This window comes from Mirounga angustirostris, unplaced genomic scaffold, assembly GCF_029215605.1.
Source record: "Mirounga angustirostris isolate CCGP_5_RB_7025 unplaced genomic scaffold, mMirAng1.0.hap1 SCAF_11, whole genome shotgun sequence".
Taxonomy (NCBI): Eukaryota; Metazoa; Chordata; class Mammalia; order Carnivora; family Phocidae; genus Mirounga; species Mirounga angustirostris.
Genome location: NW_026991719.1, coordinates 27,336,820 through 27,354,621, shown reverse-complemented (window position 1 = coordinate 27,354,621; position 17,802 = coordinate 27,336,820). Strand labels below are relative to the sequence as shown.

Genomic DNA, 17,802 nt, shown 5'->3' with positions numbered 1-17,802 from the left:
GTTAGAATATAACAACAGAAGGAAATCTGGGAGATACCAAAATATTTGGAAATTAAACAACACCTAAATAATCCAGGTGTTAAAAGAGACATCACAGGGGGAATTAGAAAACATTTTGAACTGAGTGAAAATAAAAACACATGTCAACATTTATGGGATGCAGTTAAAGCAGTGTTCACAGGGAAATTTAAAACTTCAAACACTTGTGTTAGAAAAGGTTAAAATTCTCAAATCAATAACTCAAGCTTTCACCTTAAGAAACTAGAAAAAGAATAGCACTCTAAACTCAAAGGAAATAATGAAGACTAGAGCAGAAATCAATAAAATAAAAAGCAGAATAGAGAATGTCAATGAAACCGAACATTAATGTTTGAAAAAGATTTTGAAAATGGCAAAACTTTAGCTAGACTGACCAAGAAAAAAAAAAAAAGAAAGAAGACTAAAGTTACCAAAATCATAAAGGAAAGAGAGGAGAGAGGACATCACTACCGACTCTACAGAAATTAGGATTAGACAGTAATCCTATAAAAAACTTTATGCCACAATTTCTCCAAATTACATAAAATGGTCAAATTCCTAGAAAGATGTAAATTACCAAAATAGGTTCAAAAAAGGTAGGACATCTGAATTGACCTAATATAAGTAGAGAAACTAAATTAGTAATTGTAAATCTTCTGACAAAAGAAGCCCCAGTACAGATGATTTACTCATGAACTTTTTATAAAAAATTCTTTTATATACCAATCTTTCACAAATCCTTTCAGAAAAAAAGCACCCAAGGAGGAAACTTCCAACTCATTCTGTAACACCAGCATTACTCTGATCTAAACTATCCAATATATTGCAATAAAATAAATTAATAGAAAAATATCCCTCATAAACATAAACACAAAATTCCTTAACAAAAATTTAGCAAAGTGAATCCAGAGCATGTAAAAAAGATTACATACCATGACCATGTGAGATTTATTCCAGGAATGCAGAGTTGGCTTAACATCCAAAAGTGATTATTGTAACATACCATATTAATAGGAAAAGCACAAAAACCAAATGATCATGTCAAGAGATGCAGAAAAAAGCATTTGGTAAAATCTAACACCTAGTTATGAAACAAATTTTCAACAAATAAGAGAGCTTAACATGGTGCAGGTCATCTATGAAAAACCTATGGCTAACATCATTCATAATGGTGAAAGGCTGAATGTTTTCACCCTAAGATCAAGAATAAGACAAGGATATCTACTTTTAGTACTTCAACATTCAACATTGTGCTGGAGTTGAAACCAATGAAAGGAGAAAGGGAGGAAGGTGTAGTGATGGTATATAGAACTCTATGCATTTACTAGAAGCCATTAAAGTATATACCTACCATAGGTGAGTTTTACGTTATATAAATTATGCTTCAATAAACCTGAAAAAAGAAATAGTTGGGAATGAGAAAATACAGAAATAACAAGTTTGGCAATATACTGGTAATTGTTGAAACTGGATTACAGGTAATAGTATCATAGTATCATACTATTACACTTTTGTGTATGTTTGTATTTTCTCAAAATGTTTTTTAAAAATTTCTATCTGTATATCCCTTGTTACCCAGGGTAATTTAGGCACGAGTCTTTTTGCTTCTCTTTTGAGAGGGTAACCTAATTTTCCCCTAATAAGTATATAACATAAGTGTTATATATGCAATATTTACTACCTGATGGCCTTTTATTGCTGCTCACTTTTGCATTATACTTTGCTTTTTGAGTCATATAGTGACAAAATGATGTGGCAGTTGCTTAGAAACCATCAACTCTCTCTAGAGAATAGAAACATAATGCGCCTATATTCAGCAGGAAAGTAATGCTGGTCAGCTCCCAGTGAAGAGGGAAACTACCCTCAGTCTTCATGAACCTATAGACAATTTTTTTCAGGGCTATGTCAGTCTGCTGTCTGTCCTCTTGATCTAGGAACCAGGAAATATATATTTTAGTTCACAGTCTCTTGACTCTGCCATATGTGACTAAGTCTGTTTGAAAAAAAAAAAAAATCCTTGGAATTATCATTTGGATTCTACTATTTTTTTTTTTTAATTTTAAGGTGCACTTAGCTAAATTAAATAGCCTACTTTATGGGTCAAAGCTAATCTTAAATTATCTATTATGTAGACTTGCTAAGTTTCTCTGTGCCCTATACACAATATTTAATGAATTTAATCACTGATGGGGAAGGTTGAATAAATAATACACTAATGAATTTTATTCATGATCAAATTTTAATATGCAGAGATAATTCAGTAAAAGTTATTATATTTACACAGCCTATTTAACTAAGTACTTTCATTATATATCCTTAATGACTGATAAATACATTATTTAGAAAATAAACAGAATCATGCCATACCTCTACTTAAAAAATCTTTAGTGGTTCTCTTGCACTCCAGAGGGTATGTTTTAACCTTTGTAGGCATGTGGAGTTCTGCAATACCTGACCCAAAACCTACCTTTCTAGTACTTTGTCTTGCCAATCCCCTTCCACATTTCTTCACTATGGAAACAAACAAGCCATGAACTTCTATGTCATTGTGCCTTTGTTTATGCTGATCCTCCTCCTAGTGCTTTCCCCCTTTGTCTAAGGAACATATTTTCTAGCCTCCAAGGTAGTCATTCCTCCCTTTGAATTCCTAGGACCCTTGAGTAGATGGTTTCCTGTTGCACTTAAGATAAAAGTCAAACTCCTACCATGGCCCTCTGGCCTTATCTTCCATTCTCCACCTTGCTTACCACACTTTAGTTACAGTAGTCTACTTTGAGTTCCTCTGAATCTCTCTGTATTTACTGCCTGAAGGAAGTTTCTTTCTCTGTGTGAAAGCTATTCCCCTAGACTTCATCTAGGCATGTTTACTTCATGGTTCAGCTTCAACCTCAGTTACTCAGAGGGGCTCCCTGTTAAAACCACCACACCCTCCTCAATCTAAATAAGATCCACTGTTTTCCTTAGGAACAGGTGACATTCCAAACTACCGTTTCCAAGTACATTTGCTCTTAGACCACATACCTGCATCCAGGAAACCAAGAGCTGTTCAATTCAGTCTTGTGAGAAAATTCGAAATGTTAAATGTATTGGAGGAGGAGGGGAAGGAGGAGGATTTTTACTCTTTTCTATGGTTTTCCAGCATTTTCAACAATTTCTCTCTGGTTTTACCATGTTGGACATTAAAACTGAGAAATGTTTGTAACCTTTATTTATTCACTTAAAGATTATCATAGCTTACTCCATGTTAATATAAAGTAACAAATATCTTATGAAAAATAACTATTTTCTACAACAAAAAAGATTGTGAAAACAGTGGCATTGTTTTACCTTTTTGAGGATCGCTTTAGTATTTACCTTAAGAGAGCTGACTCTGACATCTGCTTCTACACTCTATTGCCATATCACTCATAATATAGCCTCTGGAAAGCTCATAGAAAGAGAAAGAAAGAGACAAAGGCAAATAATATCATAGTATTATTATGAAAATAGTTTTGACCTCACAGACCCGCTCAAAGTACCTAAAGGACCCCCAGAGGTTCCCAGACCACACTTCAGGAACTGCTGTTTGAGGGAATAAAACTATCCTTGTACCTCCTATGGCTATATTCTTTTAAAGCATAATAACCTGTGTTTCTGAAGAACTTACCTGGAGTTATGTGCAGATTTTAAATAAATCAAATGGAAAAACCCTTTACCCTTTCTTCTCCAGGATGAAAGCAGTGAGCAAAATATGTCCTTTTTCTCTCTCTGAGGAACTTTGGACTTCCTTGTCTGTCTAATGCATTGATATTCTACTGGAAACGTACAGAGTGCTGGACAACAGATGACATTTTGCTGGGGGTGGAAATTACGAGTACCCTGAGGAATTCAAAATACAGGCCCAGTAATAAAAATCACCAATAAACCCACAGAAAAAGACTGACTTACCAAAAAAAAAAAAAAAAAAAAAAGGTTGTGAAATTTCAGAAATGATAGTTAATTTTGGATTAGGAAGAAAGAGAAAAATAAGGAAAGAAACTTGACTAACATAAACGCAAAGAAGAGGAAAAAGAGGCAAAGGCCCAGGTCTTTCTTACTGTTTTCCATGTTTGATTCCAAGCCAAATAAACATAGCTTCATACTTGGAGACTTTAATACATTTTAAACAGAATAAATATTTCTAATTAGATGCAATGTCTGGTTTTCCTTTTAGCCATTCTTCATGTTATGTACTATGGAATACTAATTGTGTAAAGTGCTAATGATTATTTCAAAAGATGAAGGGGCATTTTAATAGCCACACACATTTTCATGAACATACACATAATGGAGTTAAAAAGATGATACCGATTGTCTTATATCAGAATCCTCTTACCTTTAATTCCCTAGTGTGTATCTAAGAAAGGGGTTTAGTGTCTAGCAGATGTCAGCAAACTTGAGTACAGGGCCAAATAGTCAATGCTTTTGGCTTTGTGAGCCACCCAGTCTGTGTTGCAACTGCTTAGCTCCACCATTGTGAACACAGTCATAGACGACATATAAATGAATGGGGGTGGCTGTGTTCCCCAAAAACTGTATTTTCGAAAACAGGTGGTGGGCAGGATTTGGCTCATGGGCCATAGTTTAGGAACCTCAAGAATCCAGCTTTCTTGACCTTAATTTAGTCAATCTTCCATAGACTTTATCTTCCATAACACATACTTTATTTTTCTTGGAGAATCCCCTAAGAATAATGTAAATAATGTTATTGTTCTCAAATACACAGTTAACATGGTATCATTCTGAGATACTGAATTTAAGAATTGAACCGATACTACATACTAGGTACTGAGAATAGAGTGTGATCGCAGTATAGTGCCTGTCCTTATGGTGCTTATAATATATTGACAGACATAGGAAATTACAATATACCCTGTGATAGAAATAGGATGAAGAGCCATGAGATTATATAGCAGGGCCCATAACAGAGACTTGAGTGGTATGGGGGTGATAATTGAGAAAAGCTTCACAGAGAAAGTGATGGCTAACCTGAGATTGGAAAGGTAACTAGAAGCTACCTAGATCAAGATATGGGGAAGGGTATCCCAGACAGAAGGAGCAGAGTATGCTAAGTTCTAACATGAGTACAGTACTGGATTGAAGGGTAAGTTCAATGGATTTTAGAATGCAAAAAGAGATGAAGAAAGAGAAGTAAGTAGAGATCACATCATAAAGAGCTTTCTGATCCCTGTTAAAGAAGTTGGATTTTATCCCAATGACCCTAGGGAGTTACTGTGAAGGTATAATCAGAGACATATTTTAGAAAGAGGATTCCTTCTGAAGTGTTGAGGATGGATAAGAAGATGGCAAGGTGGGTCGCAGAACCCAGTTAAGAAATAACCTCAGTAATCCAGACAGAGAGGATAGGAGAAGGAGTTGGTGGCAGGGAGAATGGAGAGAAGTGGACACATTCGAGAGAGCTATCTCACGTGGAATTGTGAGGACACATTTGGGAATACACCCTGGGAGTAAGAGACAGGAAAGAACCAAGGATGCCTCCGATATCTAGCTTGAGAGACTAGGAGCTGCAGAGACATCCATGGAGGCTGACAGAGAAGCTGGCTTAGGAGGGAAGATGATGGTATGTGGGAAGGGAAAAACCTGGTTATGATTGAAAGCAGAAAAACTGAGGTCATTCACTTTTCATTGCATCTTCCACCACATGGCAATGGCTTTATTACAGCCTTTGCTGATAAATTATGTGACTCTGCCTCTGACAGATGAAGGTCCAAAGTATCCTTAGTGTTTTTATAAATCAGTTCCAGCACCTGCTTAGACAGCATACAATAAAAATCCAGAAGTTCTGGGATTCAATTAGTCAATTGGACCTATTAAAGTAGGATTGGAGAACAGAGTTCAATCTGGTAACTCCCCCAAAAGATTATTCTAATATTTCTTTTTTATCTAAGAACTGAGTTTCCTTCATTCCACTGCAAATATTTTTTTTTCCACTTCCTTGTTGTTCTGGGCATATTCTGCCCACACTCCTGCCTCAGGACCTTTGTGTTTTTTCTCTTTTGCTTAGAGTGCTCTCCTCCCCATTATCTGCATGGCTTGCTTCCTTACCTCATTTATTGTCTACTTTAAGCTGCTACTTAAAAAGAAACTCTGCATTTCAGTGGCTCAAGAATGCAAGTGTCTCACTCATGCAAGATTCAGGAAGTTGTTTCTGATCAACAAACAGCTCCCCTCCAAATTGTGAATCAAAGACCCAAGCTACATTGATTTTGTGGCTCTGACATTTTTAACATGTGGCTGTAGAAAGAGGAACAATAAGGAATATCACAGGTGTAGGGATTAAGTGATGAGCCAGGCCTGGAATCAGTGAACCTCACTTTTGCTCACATTCCCTTGGCTAGAATTCAATTATTGGCCATACCCAATGGCAATGGAGGATGGGAAATGACAGCTAGCTTTGTGATGAAGAGAAGGGGATCAAATTTTTTGGTGAGCAGATTGCCATTCTCTACCATGATGATTTTACTCAAATAACCCTTCTCAATGAAGCTTTCTCTGATTGATATAAAATTGCAAAACCACCCTCCAACTCCACTCAATGTTCCCTTTCTTCCTGGCTTCACTTTTTTTCTGTGTAGCATGTAACACTATGTCACAATCTACATGTTTCAGTTTATCTTGGGTATTGTCTGTCTCCCCTTAATAGAATGTAAGCTCTACAAGGGCAAAAACTTGCCTACATCTGTTGCCATATCACCGGCCACTAAGAGACCTTCAATAAATGTTTGTTGCATTGTAATCCTACATCTACTTCACCGAGAATTAGTCTAATCTGGTGGCACTTTTACTCATAGATTGGCATTTTGACTCTAATTGTGTTTCCCCCACAAAATGTGTCAAGGAAATTTGTCAGAAGAGAGAAATAGAGCTGTCAACTGGTTCATCAAAAAGCTCAATTTCAAATAGTCCTTCTATGTACTCATGCATCTTTATAAATACTTTTATGTATGTAAGTGTGTTGGCTTAAGCAAAATTCTGAGATAGAACTAATAGCTCAGTATCCAGATTTACCCTTTTTTTAACTCTTTATTTTCTCTACCATTTGTTGAATGCTATTAGTAAAGCACTAGACAAAAACTGGTGTTTCTGCGAGCAAATTTAATCCATATAACCAACCATGCAATGTTAAATGTCCCAATTTTAAGATGAAGAAACTGAGGCCTATAGAAGTTAAGCAACTTCCCCAAGTTCCTGCACTCAAATAATAACTTGCAAGGCTTTGATTTGGTTTTCTTTTTCTTTCAGTAGGTCACTACTAAGCTTCAGGATATCCCTTCTCATTTTCATAATTTTTTCCTTACTATTGAGAAATAAAAGCCTGAGCAACCTGGATACGTTATTTCTCTCAGGAGCACTTCAGTTTAATAAAGCACAAGCTGTAGACAAAATTAATAAATGTCTGTGTAACTCCAGCACTAGCCGGGTACAAGAGGCATGTTGGTTTAAAAATAGTTGATGCTTTGGTTCTGATTCTGACAATGTCCTATAGAGGGTGTGACCTGGGGAAGTTAATGTGTGTGGCTAAAAATGTTTTTGTTTTTGTTTTTGTTTTTACCTTAAGAGAGGACTTATATTTGAATCCGCTTGAAGTTTCTCACGTTACAAGATCCTCATTTATTTTGCTCAGAACAACAAACTACCATCTGGGAAAGACGTATTAATTTCATCTCAATTGATGAGGATTTTGGCTATCTGTAGAAGTCACTTGATAAAGGAAAGAAACAGGAAAAAAATTAACAGAAGTCATGATTAGCTTTGTTGGTATGACATCACAGTTGAAAGAGTTGTATGTCATTGTAAACAAGGTCTGTAAAGATTATTTTATAAGCAACTCAGTAAGTGGTTACATTGCGTACCTCACGGACATATGGCACAGAAAAGAGAAAAACTGTCTTTACATAACATAGAACTGTCTGGTGTAAATGTGTGCTTATAGCTTGGAGTAAAATTTCCAGTAGAACCTCATACATGGACTCAGCAGTGCCATATATCAGGCCCTGTGGGTAGAAGTGAAGATGACTCTGTCTAGAAAACTGAATTAGGTGACTCAAAAAGTGCATCCATCAGAGTGACAATTCCAATGTTGAACATGGATGTGAGGAATGTATACACAACTACTGTATAAACTGGGAAGGGGAAAATGTGACTTTTCTAATATAATATATAATTTTAAATTAGTATGTGCAATCAAATTAATTAAGCCATGTAGATAGCAGGTGTTGATTCTCTCTACATTTTCTGAAGTTTCTATGTTAACAGTTAATCAAAAACTTAGAGAGGTACTTCTCATTTGGAAAATGGGAGAGATAATTGCCTTATATTGGGATATATATGGTATATACACACACACCCCACCCCCCGGGGCTTCACTTTCTTCATTGGTAATTTTACAGAGGCAATACAAGGGATGTATTGAGTATTTAAAAAGATTCAAATGTGAAAATATCTAGCGGTTGGCCTGAAACACTTGGTATATCCTCCCCTTCTAAAATCATGCCATGTGATTTGGCAGTCTTCCTCTTACCGTAACAGCAGCCCCACAGAACATGTTCATTAAGAGTTAATGTTAAATTCATTGAATTTAGCAGCACATCCATAACTCTTCCTTTCTGATTATGCAAATCTCTCCCCATCATAATATGTGCTTCCTTCAATTGCATTAAGAGCATTTATAATGTAAACAGCAACAGAGCCAATATTTCAAACAGAAGCCATTCTTTAAAAAAAATAACTAAATGTATTGAAATGCCTCTAAAAGTAAAATATTTAGCACTTAATTGCAGATGGGTAATGTTAAATATCCCATTCATTATTATTACTACCACATGCCTGAATAAATCCTACCATAAGCATTAAGCGAGTAGGTAAACAAAGAAATAACACTTCATGTGATGAATGCCAATATAAAGCACATTTAAACTGTTCTGTCAAGAGACAAGTGTGGAAATGCTAACTGTGTTCCTTTGCTTTTCTGCAATCATCTGAATACATAAATTCAAATTGCGGCTTTTAAAACTTCAAATCGAGGCTTTTGAAATTTCAGAAAACACATGCGCTTGAAAAAGCAGATTATAACAAGGTCCCGGTGGGATTTTGCCACCATCTTTTTTATATTTCAAAGTATAAAAAACAGACCTAGACAAGAAATGACTACCAAATGTTTTTATATTTAAAAAGATGCTGTACTTTTTTAAAAAATTAAATCATTCAGAAAAGTTTTCCACAAACATTGTGTGAAGAGAAAGATTATGACAAATAGCTTAGCCAAAACTTTTATTTTTTAAAGCGGTGATTTATTCTATCTGGGAGTACTTAAGAATTTTCTAGATTAGTATAGAATTAATATCCATAAAATCATATGCAAGTCACTGCCTTTCAAACTGATGCTGAAAGTTATTTAGAAAACGTACTTAATTATTTATAATGCACGGATGAGTCCCAGATACACTCCAAATGCACTGTAAATATAGAAAATTTAACAGATTCATACTGGAAAGACAGTAATTCTCCACAAAATAATTTATTGATTTGATGGAATCCTTATCAAAATCTCCAATGAGATTTATTCTGTAATTTGATCAAATGATACTCATATTACATAGAATAGCTAAGGTAAGAGAGGAGGTTAACCTACCCGAAATTAAGCCTACTTTAAAGCTACAGTGCTTGAAGTCATGCATTACTGTCAAAAAATCTATAGTAGATCAGTAAACAGAACCTCATTACATATGAAACAAAAAATGAGGAAATAACCACAAATCAATAAAGAATAGACTGTGTTGGGGAAAAATATCAACTTCTCAAAAACCCTTCAAGGTCAGAAACTTAGCTATATAAATTTAAGATGGATTAAGTTTTATTCTTTTTAAATGAAAGTATAATGATCCAAAATAATATAAAGGTGAATATTTAAACAACTGTAGGACGTTCACAATTTTCAGAGTAGTATCAATGAAATCACAAAGAAAGTGATAACATTTTATTTAGAAACAAAAATATAAAAATTCAAAAGGTAAAATGGAAACTAGAAAAATATTCTCAATATTTTTTTAATTTTTATTATCAAACTGGATAACATGAAAAGAGCTTTTACAAACAAATAAAACAGGAAAAATAGGCAACAGACACAGCAGACAATTGATAGTAGAAGCAAATGACAAATACACACAAATACACAAATTTTGTCAACTTTTAATAAAAAAACAGAAAAAAAATCCATGACAAACAATTTTTCTTCTATCAAGCATATAAATCATAATGCGCTGTAGTGGTAAATGTGTGTTGAGACAAGTGTTTTATAACTATTGGTAGAAGGGCATGAGTGTTCCTATTACCAGCTTTGCAAAGAAATTTAGCAATGTGTATCGAAATCCTTAGTGTTCTTATTGTGTACTTTTCTTCCTTATTCTAAGGAAATTAGCAGATACGTAAGCCAAAATATAAACAAATGTATTTTTATAGAGTTGTTTATTATAATGAAAAATAGGAACCAAACTAAATGTCTAATAATAAAAGAATGGTGAAATATGGTGTACCTACATATGGGTTATTACTCAGATCAGAAAAATCAATTTTTCAAAGAATAATTAATGACCTAAGGAAATACAGTAGACTATTAAATTTGGGAAATTGGTACACAATGTTTATACAGTTTATAGCAATTAAATATATAAATCTCAATTAAAATGAATAAGTACATTTTCCCTCTTTTTCTTGGCTGAATATTCCTGAAAGAAAAATATATGCAAGTAATTTGAGACATGTTTGAAGTGGAGGTTGGAGATATTTGCTTTTAGAATTTTATTCGTTTGAGGTGCTCTTTTTTTTTTTTTTTTTTTGGTTTGATATTACTCTCTCTTGCTCTTTAAGCTTTTGTTTGTTAGGTTTTGGATTTTTTTCTCTTCCTGATATGGTCAACTTCTAGATGAAGGCTGAGAAAAGCTTTACCCATCTGTCTAGGTTTTACAAATGTAATCTGATTTTAGCAAAGTTTTAGTTAACTAAAATGAGAAAAAAGAAATGGTAGGAATAAGGTTGCTCTAAGTATCTGGGACACTGCAAGATGATGGAGCCAAATTCTAAAGGAGACAAAGATTTGTGAAGGGAGGAAGGGAGGGAGGGAGGAAGGAAGGGAAGAAGGAAGGATGGATGGATGGAAGGAAGGAAGGGAGGGAGGGAGGAGGAAGGAGAGAAAGGAAAAAAGAAAAATGATGAGGTAGACTGACACTCTTGAAACCTAGACCCAAGCATTTGAACCACCTTAGAACTTTAAAACAAATAAAGGATGTCTATAATGGAATTTTTCCTCTTTAAGAATTGCTTCTTAGTCCAGAGTCTGTGGGAAAATGGTTCTCTTCCACATTCTAAAGCAAGCTGCCAGCAATTGACACCAGCCACTTCCCCGTAGGGTTTAATAAGAAGTGACAGCAGTACTATGTTTACTACCGGTGACTTCAACCTCCTCTGCACCCTGTGTCCCAGTCCATGTCAGAGGACCAGATGGGATGGCATAGCTTTGTAGGAAGTGCAGTTTTTCTCAGGCTCAGTTTCCTCCCTTCTCCCCTTTGATTTCTCTAACATCAAAGGTAGGGGCTTCAGGATCATCTCTGAAAACCAGTATGTGGAGTGCACGAAGGGAGAACCATGTTCTCTTTCAGCTGAGTGTTTGTTGAGGTGAAGAACTCCTTCACCGGCCCCTGTAGCTTTTAGAGGGGCCAGAAGAACACTCTAGGCATTCCTCTGGCTTTCCACATCGAAGAAGGGAACGTAGGGGATGAGCAGGAGCCACAGGTTGCTCATACATAAGGAATCAATGAATTGCTGTGAAATAGACTTTTTCTTTAATTTTTCCATTTAAATAAGCAAGAGGGAGAATTGCTAATCATTAATCTGAAAATAAAGAAAGAATGGACTCAGAAGATGCCAAATATGAAGAGTAAATTATTAATGCAAAAGTTAGTTTACCATGTTTTATCCACCAACTTCTTGCTGAGGACTCTGAAGTCTATATTTCCAGCTCTTTAAGCTCCAGATCTCTTATTTTTTTTTTTTACTAGTAATTTCCCCCTAGATATCTGATGCAATTCAGTGTACTCTCAGCTGGAGTAAATACTGTTTACTCAGCTAGATAAGGTGGAAAGCACTCATAGACCAGATGTAGTGGTCAGGTCAAGAGCACAGACTCTGGACCCAGATGACCCAGGACTGAATGTTGGATTGACTACTTAATAGCTGTATGACCTTGGGCAAAATACTAAGCCAGATTTTCTTTCATCTGCAAATGAGGAAAGATGAGTACCATCTCATAGGGGTAATGTGGGATCTTGGTACTTGATTCAGTGGATACCACGTAGTAACTGCTCAACGATTACTAGCCACTAACACCAGTCTGTCTCCTTTTATCCACAAGTCCTCTTGAATCTCCTACATTTTTCATGTATCCTGTCTTACCCTTTTCCTCTGTTAGGTCTTGATGACTTGAACCTTCATTACTTTATGCCTGTCCTTTTATGAGAATCTCATACTTGATTCCTGAGTCTCTTGTCATACCACCTGTGCCCACATCCATTTTCCACAGGATAGCCAGAATGAGCTTTGGATGAAATCTGGCCCTACTAAAAACCTTTAAGTCGTTCATCACCTACAGATTAAAACAAAACATTCTAGGTACTTCATAATCCACTGGCTAGCCACCTCACCAGCTGCATCTCCTGACCCTCCCTGTATAGATCTTGAATACTTTGCTAACCAGTAATGTCAACATTAGGCATTAATGTCCGCATCCTTACTTTTCATGTACAAGAGGGGCCAAAATATTCATCTTTGGCAAAAACTCATGTAATCAAATGTTAATTCCCATGGAAAGTAATGCCAAATCTTTATTGACTCTCTTAATGGAAAATAAGCTCAAGCAGCAGGCAGATAATGTCAATAATAATATCCATTCATAATTATAAGTTAAAGATAACAGTAAACTGTTATTATATTATGAATTTTTTTAAAAATCCTGAACCAACCAGCCACTTGGTAGCAGCCAAAAGAACCTGAGTCACTATGTCAGCCCTGGGAAGCTGTGCAAATGAACTAAATTTCATCCATTCTTTTTTTTTTTTTCCCATATTCCTCACTTTATTCAGTCCCATGTTATTAATTCTTGTTCTGTTTTTTTTATTATGTTAATCACCATACATTACATCATTAGTTTTTGATGTAGTGTTCCATGATTCATTGCATATTACACCCAGTGCTCCATTCAGTACGTGCCCTCCTTAATACCCATCACCAGGCTAACCCATCCCCCCACCCCCTCCCCTCTAGAACCCTCAGTTTGTTTCTCAGAGTCCATAGTCTCTCATGGTTCATCTCCCCCTCCGATTTCCCCTCCTTCATTTTTCCCTTCCTGCTCTCTTCTTCTTCTTTTTTTTTTTTTTTTAACATATAATGTATTATTTGTTTCAGAGGTACAGGTCTGTGATTCAACAGTCTTACACAATTCACAGCGCTCACCATAGCACATACCCTCCCCAATGTCAATTTCATCCATTCTAACCTGCATGTTTTATCACATTAAAATCACTGAAACCAGGATGGGTTTTACAATCTCTACTGGCCAGACCACATGTGGTTTGGAAGAAAATCCAAGAAACAGTGGTGGAGCCTTCTTAAGAAATCATCCTCTGATAGGCTGTGGGTAAAGACAGAGGTCAATTATTCTGAGGGGAAAAGTGATATAGGAGAGGCAAGTTCTAAATATGAGAAAGTTTTAGGACTACCTCATCAATTTTTCACTTATATTTTACTTTTCATGTGTATACAAGAGAAATATATGACAAAAATATAAAGAAATCTAAAAGAACAACGTCTTAATTGAAGGAAAGCCTTCAAAAAAAAAAAACGTCATAGTTTAATCAGCACCATGACTTTTCCAATTCATGCCTGGCAGAACTTAGGATGGTCTTATATGACCTGCAACTGAAGGTGTCTTCAGTTTGGTGAAATATTGTCATACACATTGGCGGGTAAATTAGACCATGTTTCAGAATCAGTATTACAAAGAACGGGAAAGATTCTTTTTTTAAGTTTTTATTTAAATTCTAATTAGTTAACACCCAGTGTAATATTAGTATCAGGTGTACAGTATAGTGATTCAACACTTCCATACATCACCCGGTGCTCATCAGGACAGGTGTACTTTTTAGTCCCCGTCACCTATTGGTATTATAAAGAATAGGAAGGATTCTTTTAAAATAGGAATGCATGTAAAGTGGAAAAGAATGATGGCAGAATTCATTCGTTAATGCAACAGTTACTGATTTAGCATCTAATCTGTGCCAAGCATTGTTCCAGGAGCAAGGGTTACAGCAATAAATAAAAATCTTTGATGTCAGGAAGTTTAATTTCATGTATGAGAGACAGACGTCCTATAAAATAACCAAATTATAGTGTTTGTTACATTTAGGAACTAGAAAGATAAAAACAGAGAGAAAGAATAGACATTTGGGAGGAGAAATGTAATTTTCGGTAGGTTCATCAGGGAAGACCTGCAGAAGGTGAGGGAGCCAGCCATGTTTAATATTTGAGGGAAGGACATTGTCAGCAGAAAAATACAGCAAGTACAGAGACTCAGAAGCGGGGACCCATGTAGTATATTTGAGGAGCACAGCAAGGAAGCCAGCGGGTCTCAAGAAAGATAAGAGAAATATAGAGTAGATGGAAATGAAGTCAGAGAAGTAAGGAGATTGGGGCTCAGCAGATTTCCTAGATCAGTGCTGGTCAATAGAAAAATAAGGTGAGCCACATGTGTAATTGAAATTTATATAGTTGCCACATCTTTTAAAATGTGGGAACAGATGAAATGAATATATTTCACTTAACCCAATATATTAAACATATTATTTCAACCTGTACATCATATAGAAAGTATTAATGAAAAAAAGTATTAATGAGATGTTTCCCATTCTTTTTTTAAAATAGTTTTCTGGGGGCACCTGGGTGCCTCAGTTAGTTAAACAACTGCCTTCGGCTCAGCTCATGATCCTGGAGTCCCAGGATCGAGTCCCGCATCAGGCTCCCTGCTCAGTAGGGAGTCTGCTTCTCCCTCTGACCCTCCCCTCCTCATGCTCTCTCTCTCTCTCATTCTCTTTATCTCTCAAATAAATAAATAAAATCTTTAAAAAATAAAAGGGTTTTCTGTTTTACAGCACTTGTAGGTCCTCAGCAAGCTTGAGTAGAAGGTTCAGAGATAGAACAATTTTTTTGTACTAAGTCTTTGAAATCTGGTGTATATTGTACACTTAAAGCACATCTCAATTCCTCTTACAGCATTTCAGGTGCTTAGTAGCCACATGGGAAGGTATCTACTATATTGGACAGCACAGATCTAGACCCTCACAGAACACTATAATGACTTTGACTTTGCTGTGAATAAATTGGGAAGCAATACAAGAGTTTTTACTGCAACAGTGACATAATATGACTTAGGTTTCCATAGGATCCTGGAATATGACTTGAGTTTTCATAGGGTCTGCTTTGTTAAGAATAGACAGAGAAGAGAATGTCTCCTCACATGCCCTAGAACAGGCTTTGGACAAACTCTCATCAAAGAGCAAAACTGAATATAGGCAAGCATAAATTCAGTAAGTGGACCTGGTGTGGGGAAAGACTGTACTAGTAGTTCTTTCAACACCCTGTCTTTGCACAGGCTATAAATGAGACAGGCTGTGTCTTGTTCCTACACATGGGGATCTCTTGTTTCCTCTCATGGACTGTGAGATCATCAAAGCAAGGCACACAACATATCTATCTTTAATACTAATCCCAGTAGCCTTGCTGGAAGTTAGCCCCTGATAAATATTTGTTAAACTGAAACCAAAAAAACATCTAAACATCCCCAAAATGGAAACAACCCAAATATCCATCAACAGAGATATATATTTAAACAATTCAATACTCTACAGCCAGGAGATTAAACAAATTAAGCTATATACCACATGGTTGATTATTGTAAACATTATGTTGAGTGAAAGAGACAAGACACAGAAGAGTATATAGCATATCATTCCATATACTCAGTGTTCAATATAGGCAACATAATCGAAGTTGACAGGATACTGGTTATATGGAGGTAGTGACTGCAAGGGACAAGAGGGGCCTCTGGGCTTCTGATAACATTCTGTTTTTTCTGGTCATTTGTACACTTTTTAAAAATATCTTGAGCTGGCGCCTGGGTGGCTCAGTCGTTAAGTCTCTGCCTTCGGTTCAGGTGATGATCCCAGGGTCCTGGAATCGAGTCCCGCATCAGGCTCCCTGCTCTGCTCAGCGGGAAGCCTGCTTCTCCCTCTCCCACTCCCCCTGCTTGTGTTCCCTCTCTCGCTGTGTCTCTGTCAAATAAATAAATAAAATCTTAAAAAAAAAATATCTGGAGCTACACAGCAGTCATAGTTGTACTTTCCTATATATACATATATTCATGTGTGAATATATAATGTATGTTGTGTATATATATATGTATGTGTGTACATATGTATGTATATATATAAGCTTTGTACTTATGTATATGTATGTATATTCAATTGAAAGCTTACATACATACTTTCCTACATATATGTAGAAAAGTACACCTACGTATATGTATGTCTGTGTGTGTGCGCATGTGTGTGTGTATTCAATTAAAAGCTTACATACAGGAGATATATCTCTCTCAAAAAACAACAAAACAAAACATTATAAATTACCTGAGGCACAGACCATTTTGTTCAACTGTGTTATGATTCAATATGTAAGAATAAATTTATGGCTAATTGAAAAACATACAGTATATATGTTTTTATAAGTGAAAACTTCCACTAGTACAACATATGTGATGTATTTTAACTCAGTTTTCCTCTTTCCTCAAGAAAGACTGTGAATCATAATTCGGAAAACATTTTAACATGTAAAAACTTAGTGTTCTTTTTATTCCCTTGCTTTTACTTTTACCCTGCAATTTCCCAGAAGGGTGTATTTTATTTAAGCATTTTAGAGCATTCACCTTCATACTGTGACTTATTCTAGTGCGGTGGCTCTCACCCCAGGGCAGTTTTGCTCCCAAGGGGATATTTGGTAGTGCTTTAAAACATTTTTGCTTGTCACAGTTGAGGGGGGGATATGCTACTGGCATCGAATGGGGAAAGGCCCTGCTAAACCTCCTACAAAGCAGAGAACAGCCCCTCACAAATAAGAGTTATTAACCCCGAAATGTCAGCAGCGCTGAGGTTGAAGAACGCTGCTCTCATTTAATAACATAATGTTGGAATTTTAAAATTAGAAGTTTTTTTCTTTACCAGTTTTAACCTCTTACATTTAAGAAGTTTTGGAGATATTGAGGTTGCTCTGTTCGAAGTAAATGAATTTTCTTTAAAAAATTGTGTATTAACATCTTTTAAATTTTTTATTTTCTTCAAAGTGTTAACCGCAGTTTTTTTGGTTTGTTTCTGAGTTTTCTTAAAAAAAAAAAAAGGAAGAAAGAAAAGTCTGAGAAATATGTTGTTTATAACAGTTTTATTCTTATTTCTCCAGGCTAGAGGAACAAAAGAATATCTTGTCAGAATTTCAAAGAGATGTAGATGAATTTGTTTTATGGTTGGAGGAAGTGGATAACGTTGCTAGTATTCCACTTGAACCTGGAAATGAGCAGCAGCTAAAAGAAAAACTTGAACAAGTCAAGGTAATTTTGTTTTCTAAAAACCCCCAGGGCCTACTTGTATAAAG

General features: G+C 35.8%; 1 protein-coding gene across 10 annotated transcripts in view; it reads left to right on the top strand.

The window, feature by feature from the left end:
• The window catches only part of DMD (dystrophin), a 2,113,108-nt gene that overhangs the window by 1,320,505 nt on the left and 774,801 nt on the right, over positions 1–17,802 (top strand). For all 10 annotated transcript variants that reach the window (XM_064573900.1, XM_064573902.1, XM_064573903.1 and 7 more), the window contains one exon: positions 17,611–17,758. In XM_064573900.1, coding sequence (XP_064429970.1) covers positions 17,611–17,758 — 148 coding nt within the window. The remainder of the gene's footprint in view (positions 1–17,610; positions 17,759–17,802) is intronic.